Here is a 9,282-nt window from a genome sequence, read left to right as displayed (position 1 = left end):
CGAAATAAAATACAGGATTATTTTATCCTGCGTTTGATTGGAGGTATTAGATAATCCTTGAATTACTTATTCCAACATTTATACTTTAGTGATGGACTAAGTTATTATGAGATAGTTTATCTCAAAATAACTTGTTCCAGCCAAACGAATTTCCGCTGCGATTTGAATATGAAACCTTATTACTGTCAACCGCTAGACCTCATCAGGTAAAGTGGAACAAAGACAATACGTAATTGGTTTGATATTTTCTTACTTTTAATTTAATTCTTGAATAAAAAGCAATAGAATAAGAAAAAGCACAAAGACAAAAAGATGAAAACCTACGTAATGCATCTTATGTCATGGATTATTATAGATAACATTAGATGGAGAATTTTAAATTCAGCCACACTTATTAATTAATTTTGGAGCTTATAATAGTCCACTCATATCAACCACGTGTTTTAATGTTACAAATATAAATAATATAATAATACATAAAAAAAATTTGTAGGTTTACATCAATATATATGCTATTACATGAGCTAGATTATGAATAATACATTAGGTATTTAAAAAGATATATATATTTATTAGTTTTAGTACAATAACTTTAATTAATTGAATATATATTTTATATATGTCATAACATTCATTTATTGATTGTATCCCAACACCTTTTTTCATATAACTCGAAATCTCGAATCCATGCATACCTTGAATCCTAAAAGTTTCCGAATGAAAGATGCAAAAATAGGTATCTTCATCCCTTCCTTTTAGTCAATAAGGTTAGATTAGACTGACATGCTAAGTCAATCCAAGTAAAAATAGAAAAAGTAGCTATGATCGTATATCTATTTATTCTCGTGCACCCGTATTAGATATCCACACCCAAATTCGAATAACATAATTACATACTATAACTCCATAAAGACACTTCAACCTCACTTTCCACATCATCCCAACTTAAATAACTACCTAAACTAGGAGTTGGTGATAACAAATGCCCCCCAACCATCTTTTCTTGCCATGATGATTCCTCTATTTCCAATATTTCATTATTGTCTTCCATCTCCATATATTGTATGTTATTCACTTCCTTACCCACCAAATTATTATTGTCACTTCCACTGGCCCCACCAACAACAATATTTTCTTGGTACTTCACTTCCTCATTAGAATTAATTTCTTCATTCATATAATCAACTCTAACTAATTCAGTATCTTGACGAAATACCTCGGCTGCTTTCATAGCGGCCTGACGTAATTCTTTGGGATCCTTTGATATCGGCACAGCCAACTGCCAACTAGAGTCGGCGAAATTCAAAGTGGCTAGATTACCTCTAAGTGCTAATGCAGCTACATCATGAGCTCGAGCCGCCATTTCTGGAGTAGGGTAAGTTCCTAGCCATATTCTTTTCTGTTCACTAGGCTCACGGACCTCGCAAACCCACTTGTTATTATTCCTTCTCCTCACTCCCTTATAAATTGGGTGGCGTGTTTCCTTGAACTTCTTTCTCCCGGCACGTTTTTTCGGTTGGCTCGAAGCTAGTAGGTACATTCCTTCATCTTGAGCTCCTCCTAATCTTTCCGAAGATGATGATGTTTCACGTAAGTAGTGATCTCTCTCTAGATTTGCTGTATTATTATTCATCTAGAGAAAATTACTTATATTTTTCTTCAAGATAATCGCAACTGTTATAATAGTCTAGTATTCAAACTTTGTAGTGAGTGAAGTACTATGAAATGGAGTATGTTGTTGAATTTGTTGGGGTTGGAAGTTCAAGAATTTTGTGAAAGTATGAAAAATGTCTTTTTATAGATTTTGTGGATATAATTGGATTGTGAATTAAGTAAAGAAAAAGGGAACACATGGCTACGATATTGACACGAACACGTAAACAAGTGTTTGTATGGGAATAGAAAAATGGAGAAAGAGACTAATCAAAGTAGTGAATTGTCACCCTCGAGAGGGTATCCTAGGCGTGACCAATATTTGAAGACCATTACTGGTCCCAATCGAACTATTTGGTCCAATCACACATTTATTCATTCAACGGAAGACTTATACAACAGGAAAGAGACCATCAAGTAACCAAATCAGCAACTAAAAAAAGAATAACGTAATTAAATCAAATCACAACTCAACTCCATGTCAAAGAATAGTTTTGAAAATCAAAACAATAACTCAACACTATCACTATTTGTCTATGGCTACCCAAAAAAATAACAAAAGTAAAATAAATTAATATGGTTTCTTCGAAAGCAAGGAGGTCTTGCCACTATCAGGAAAGAAAAATAGATCTTCAACAGAGCGCCTGTTGATGATCTCTAGTATGTGTATCTGTATCATAAAATAATGCAGGACAAAAGGCGCCACTAAATGAAATGTACGAGTATGTAAAATAGCTGAAAGGAGAAACTATCAACAATACTCACATCAATCTCATAAACAAACTCAAAGGACGCAACTCAAAAGATATGCAAATTAGAATTTAGCAATGTTTATCAAATTGCCTCAATCGTCTAGAATCTCAACAAACAATTCCATCATGCAAGCTCATATCCTATTTGGGAGTTTTGTTTAACCGACAACTATCACCCATGAGTCGGTGATGTACAACAAAGCAATGTCGTTGCCACACTCGTCTGATACTTTGCTAGGGTAAAGGACGAATCACTATATCATTGGATCCACAATCAATCAAAGTCCACCATTTTGGGACTTAAGAGGTTTAACTATTCATCCTATGCTGGCTATGTAGTTCATGAGATTTGAGTTATAACTATATTCTTACTCAATTCAGTGCTCAATACTCCTCATAAGACTCAATATGTTCATAAGATTTCAATATGCAAATCATTTCATTTAGTCACATTGAACTCTAATCAACTCAATCTCATCTCAATCATTAATGCTTCCGTTTAAGACATGCTTTGAACTCAATCATACATTCTCACCGTCCTTCCTCAAAACGATCATTTATGATAAAGGAATATTCATGTTCAAAGTAGTAAAACACTTAAAGACATCAAATTCGAATCATGCTTAATATATCCTTTTTCAAGACATTCACAATCATGCTTTCAAACCCAATCAACGTAGTAAATATTAAATGCAAAACTCAATTAGGGCTCATGTGAATGAAGACATAAGCACATACCTCAAATACTCAATTCAGTGATAGTATCAAGACTTGATCAATTTGGTACAATTAAGGACTCATTAGAATCATAAATAACCCTAGAATCAAATCATGGGAACATTCAAAACTCCAATCGAGACTCAACTCGGCTCAAAGAAGATGTAGGGCACGAGGACGAACTTAGTCCAATGTTCTGATAGTCTTACATACTTGGGTAATCGAAGGATAATAGAACTTGAAGGGTGGAAGTGAACTCTTGAATCCTAGTCTCTTTCTTTTCTCCAATCATTGCTCTCAAATAATCTAAGTGTTAATGAGAGTATATGCGTATATGGTACTGTTAAGGGACTCAAATTTACACAAAACGTCAAGATTTTGATTTTGGAAAGATGGTTAAAGACTAAACTACCCTTCATTAAAACTGATTTTGACCATTTACGGATCATCCTCTGACTCGTATAAACTTCTACAGATCGTAGAAGACCAATCGTAGAACTGGACTGAAATCTTCACCTTGCTCTACGATTCAAGTTTACGAGTTGTATAAAGAGTTACGAGTTGTAAGACCCCTCGTTCTGGCAACTTCCAAAATCCTGAAAACCTAAGTCTCTGAATCTCTTCCACTAGTCATTTCTACGAGTCATAGTCATTCGTACGATTTGTCTTGTTGAATCGTAACAAAATTACTGAGGCTCGTATTTTTCAGAAATCAGTCAATGACTCTACGACTCGTTTCTACGAGTCGTCAAATTTCTTACGAGTCATAAGGTCAATTCGTAGGGAGGCTTCTCAGACCCAAAATTTCACCAAGGGTTGGAAGGGTCTACGAGTCTTCACTACGACTCATAGAACTCTTTCCGAATTGTAGAGGACACTCGTGGTCCACTAGGTCAGTTCCTTTTCTCAGGGTCCACGAACAGAGTCTAGGCTAGAATAACACGAGGTGTTACTTGAGTGACAGAGTTTAGATATACTAATTATTAGTCATATTTCATTTCTCGAGAATTAAATAGGATCAATTTTAATTAATATTTTAAGATATATTTTTATCATATTAATATGAAAAAGATTATAATTTATAATATTTCCTTCGTATTAATTTTTGCACAACTTACCCAGTATGATTTTACAAGTGTATTTGGAGAAGGTTGACTATGAAGTAGGGGTGTGCATTTGATTTTTCTGTTCAATTTTGTGTTATTCGGTTTCGATTTTTTGATTTTTAATTTTGAAAAAGTGTAATCCAATTTAAACTAAAAAATATAGTTTGGTTCGGTTTTTCTCTTTTCAGTTTGATTTTTTTCGATTCGGATATTCGGTTATGCCAATAATTAATAGCATAATCAATGTTATATTTACATGCTTGGAAATTGTTTTTTACATACAATGAGAAGTAATAATATTGAATTTCTTAAATATACTTTCTAATATAAGTTACGAGTAAAACTTGTGAAATAAGAATGGTCAGTGAATCAGGCCTAAATATCCTAGTACAGTAAAATTATTAATACCCTAATAAAAATCATCTAACTAAATGAAAGGGGATGAAAGTTGTTAATTATAAATTTAATCCTTAACTTATATATATATATATATATATATATATATATATAACATATAAAATGATACGATTTTTTCGATTTTTCGGTTTTTATTTTTCTAAATTTGAAAGCAAACCAAAAAATCAAAAACATCAATTCAAATTAAACTTCAATTTAATTTGATTTTATTTTTCGATTTAATCTGAATAATGCACACCCCTACTATGGAGTATACACATTCTTACTCCTATCTTGGAACATAAAGAAATTATTTTTGATTAATTCTCCGACTTTTGTACATATTTTTAAATATTTAAATTAAAATTTTAAAATACTAAAAATTAATTAAATTAACTCCACGAACGAAAACATAACAAATAAAATTCAACAAAAGAAATCAGTATGATTTAAAAATTAGAAACGAGGATTGTAATTTTCATGTTTTTTTCTCCTTTTGGTTTGGGTCAATGGGACAGAAATTATGTCGTCTTTTTAAAAAAAAAATCGAGGTTGGCGGCACACGGGTGCTACACACTTTTAACCACTTAAAAAAAATATTTTTTTACATGGACTTAATAGGAGAGTAAGAAAAATAAATTAAAATAAAAAAAATAAATTATTTAACTATTATTTTTAACACATCCCGAACGCAAGGGCTTAATTTTCTTTTATGATAGAAGTATGTGAACTTTTTTCTTTTGATAATGAATAGTAGTGAGAATTTGATATAGGACTTTTTTTTTTCTATTTTGATAATATATTAAAGATATGGATAAGTAAAATGGATATTCAGCCACACATTTTTTTTAGAGCTTACACTACTTGACTCATGTATACCACGAATGCCACTTATTATTAATCGAGCTCAAATACAAATATTAAATATCAGATAAAAAACAAAAAAAAATAATAACTTATAATATTACCAATAAAAGTTATAGTATGATATATAAGATCTTTTCACTCTATCACAAATATTACTGATTATTAATCGAACGCAAATACAGATATTAAATATCAGATAAACAACAAAGAAAAACAATAACTTATAAAATTACCAATAAAAGTTATAGTATGAAATGATATCAAATGTCTAGTGGTAAGCCAAAAAAAGAAAAAAAGTTATCCATGAAATTTTGCCATGCCATATAAATTACTAAAAGTTTAGAGTGGGTTTTCTTTTAGGAATTACTAATTGTAAAGGTGTTTTTGTTTTTAGATCGATACTCGCATTCACATTTCACTATTACGTTATTCCACTTTTTATCTTATATAAAGTAATACATAAATTTTGCCTCACAATTATTTATACAACTTTTTGATTTTCAATATTAAAATCCACATAACTTATGTAGACCCCATAAGAAAGTAGAAAAAAAGAAGAAGTGAATTTCCGTGTTAGCGTGTTAATATCGTAGCCATGTGCTCCTCCTTTTTCTTGTTACTTAACTGTTAATAAAAATTTCTATAAATAAACACTTTCAAACTTTCAAAAATTTCTCAAACTTCCACAACCAACAATTCATCAAAATATTTCTAGTAATAGTACTTCCCTCACTACAAAGTTTGAATATTATCGACTATTATAACAGTCGCGACTATATAAAAGAAAATCAATAATTTCCTCGCAATGAGTTATAACTTGATTTCATGCTCTTCAGATTCCAATACGACAAAAATTGAGAGAGATCACTTACAAGAAACACATGAAGGAATATTCCTACTTGCTTCTACGCGACCGAAAAAACGTGCTGGAAGGAAGAAGTTCAAGGAAACTCGCCACTCAATTTATAGGGGAGTGAGGAGGAGGAATAATAATAAGTGGGTTTGTGAAGTACGTGAGCCTAGTGAACAAAAAAGAATATGGCTAGGGACTTACCCTACTCCAGAAATGGCGGCTCGAGCTCATGATGTAGCTGCATTAGCACTAAGGGGTAAACTTGCCACCTTGAATTTCGTCGACTCTCATTGGCGATTACCAATGCCAGTATCTAAGGACCCTAAAGACATACGCCGGGAAGCTATAAAAGCGGCTCAAGCGTTTTGTGAGGATACGGAATTAGTTGGAGTCGATTATATGAATAAGAAAATTAATTCCAGTACTATTGACGAAGTAAAGTATCAAGATATTGATGTTGTGAGGGCTAATAATGGAAGTAGTAGTGATTTTGGTGCGAATGAATTGAATATGGATATGAAAAACATTTTATGTTATAATTGGGGAGAAGATAACGAGACATTAGAGATGGAAGGATGGCGAGAAAAGATGGCAGAGGGGCTTTTGTATTCACCAACTCCCCGTTTAGGTAGTAGTTTTAGTTGGGATGATGTGGAAATTTGTGACGTCGAGATGTCTTTGTGGAGTTATAGTATTTGATAATACGGAATATAGGATTAATTCGCGCAAGTAAATTAACTAGTATATAGGAATAATTGGATTTCGCTTTCACCATCCAGTTAGTTACAAGCTAGGAGTAGCATTTTACAAAAGAGAACTACAATAAAAAAGAAAATAAGGGAATACTCAACAAAATTGATGTTGAAGTGTTCACAATTTGCTCTAAATCAGACCAATTTTTGATCGTCTTTACTTTCTTAAATTTTCTGCTCTTAATCAGACAAACAAATTGTCTACCTTTGTCACTACTACTACCACCATAAAACATCACACTTTCAGTTCAAAGTTGACCTGTTGAAGAAGCTGGACCATGACTACTTCTTTGGGCTTTGAAGTAGCCTATATGGGTCAGCCCAACTTAACATATTGAAAAAATAATAAGAATGAATCGTATTCTTAAGCGTCGAGTTATTTTTCTACAGGATCCAATAGAGTCTAACAACTAAATTTCAAAAAAATAAATTAGTGTTGTTCTTCTACGTCTAGAACACCATAATATCAAATCAGAATGAAGAAAGTAGGGGTGACAAATTAAGTCCATTTTGATTCGTCCAATTCAGTCCATCTAAAAATTGAATTGATATATAATCCAAATTGATTCATGAGAAGCCTTACCAATATATATTTTTGTTTGGTATGTCATATGTATTGATAATACGTAATTTTCTGAGTTATGTACTTAGACAAATTATAAGAAAACTAATAAAGTAACAAAAAAACTTAGTAAAAAGTGGGTGGGTTGAATCTTGACCCACTCTTTTGTAACGACCCATTATGTCGTTTTGAGAAATAGAGCTTTTTATTTCATAAAAGATTCATTCCGTATTTTTTTATGAGTACTTTGGACTATTCGATAACCATAGTTATTTAGTTGAGGGTAAATTTAAATAACTAATTTAATTAGTGGGCTAAGTTGATAATTTATTTAACAATCTATACCAATTATTAAAGAAAAAGGATAGAATTTATTAATTTTGATATATAATTGAGTAGAAAAGAAAAAGAAGAAAATAAATAATAATAAAAACAAAGAAATATATATATATATATATATATATATATATATATATATATATATATATATATATAAAAGATCTGATGGCATTAAGCTAAACATGAAAACAAACGCAGAAACTGGAAAAAAATACGGAGGAAGAAAGAAAAGAAAGGGGAAAAGAAAAATAAAGGAGAAGAGAAAAATAGGATTTTCATTCCAAAGCGTCAAGGTAATTATTTTTATCCTTTCCATTAAATTTTTATGTGATTATGAACATAATTTTAGGGTATATTGGTGGAGAAATAACGGTGAAATAAGAAAATATGACCCTAGGGTTCTTCACATAAAATCTTGATTTGGGGGTCGAATAACGATCCGTTTTAGCTGAAATTTGACATGTGAGTTTATTTTATCATGAGTGAACATAATCGGAAAGAAAATTTCAGGTTTGACTTCAATGACTCGGAATGACTTTTTGACCAAATTTTTGATCTGAAAATAAATATAGCTAAATGGGTGTCATTAAATTCGTATTCTTATGAAGATTATGTATTTGAACAGATTTTAATCATTCGAAAGAGTTACAAAAGGCTCAAGTTTTAAAGTGATTATTTAATTTAATTGAGGTTTAACCCTAGTTTTGAAATTCAAAAAATATGGGAGTTGACATGTTAAGTAGCATCAAAATTAGGAATGTGTTTATAGAATTGAGTGAGTTATTGGGCCTAGGTTAAACATATATATAATATTGGTGTTTACGGATTAGTTTACTTATAATTATTATATATTTGATAGATTGAAATTGGTCTGAGACATTGAAGAAGAGAAAGACATTGGTGGATTAGCTTGCTTTACTTCGGTTTTTCGGTTGAGGTAGGTTATGTTTTTATTCTATATCATAGATAGAATCTTAATAGTGATTGATATTCATTGAGTAATGTGTGAAGTTTACTACGCATTAAATTGTTATGGTTTGGATGGTTGATATGTTGTTGTGATTGATCTAAAATCCCGAGGCCATGAAATCGATAATCTTGAACTTGCCTTATCAAAAATGGTGCCTTGAATAAAGAAGGCTTGATGAAATATTATTAATGAACTGAAATATAATAATAAAGAATGATGAAGTAATTATATCTGGATCGGGTGTCACGAGCCGATACGGTATATTTGGATCGGGTGTCACGTTCTGACTCGATATATTTGGATCAAGTGTCACGT

The 9,282-nt window shown here is 31.4% G+C and overlaps 2 protein-coding genes across 2 annotated transcripts; one reads left to right on the top strand and one right to left on the bottom strand.

Moving 5' to 3' along the window:
- Positions 1-768: 768 nt before the first annotated feature.
- On the bottom strand, positions 769-1,765 carry LOC129888692 (dehydration-responsive element-binding protein 1F-like). Its single transcript, XM_055963661.1, has one exon. It carries the CDS (start codon positions 1,631-1,633, stop codon positions 890-892), a length of 744 nt encoding a protein of 247 aa, XP_055819636.1. The 5' UTR covers positions 1,634-1,765; the 3' UTR covers positions 769-889.
- A 4,416-nt stretch (positions 1,766-6,181) lies between these two features.
- On the top strand, positions 6,182-7,948 carry LOC129888690 (dehydration-responsive element-binding protein 1E-like). The gene has a single exon (XM_055963660.1). The coding sequence runs from the start codon at positions 6,297-6,299 to the stop codon at positions 7,041-7,043; it is 747 nt and encodes a 248-aa protein (XP_055819635.1). The 5' UTR covers positions 6,182-6,296; the 3' UTR covers positions 7,044-7,948.
- Positions 7,949-9,282: the final 1,334 nt, after the last annotated feature.

The sequence above is a fragment of the Solanum dulcamara genome, chromosome 5 (assembly GCF_947179165.1).
Source record: "Solanum dulcamara chromosome 5, daSolDulc1.2, whole genome shotgun sequence".
NCBI classification, from domain to species: Eukaryota; Viridiplantae; Streptophyta; class Magnoliopsida; order Solanales; family Solanaceae; genus Solanum; species Solanum dulcamara.
The sequence above is the reverse complement of the archived record's forward strand: the minus strand, read 5'-3'. Positions and strand labels throughout refer to the sequence as shown.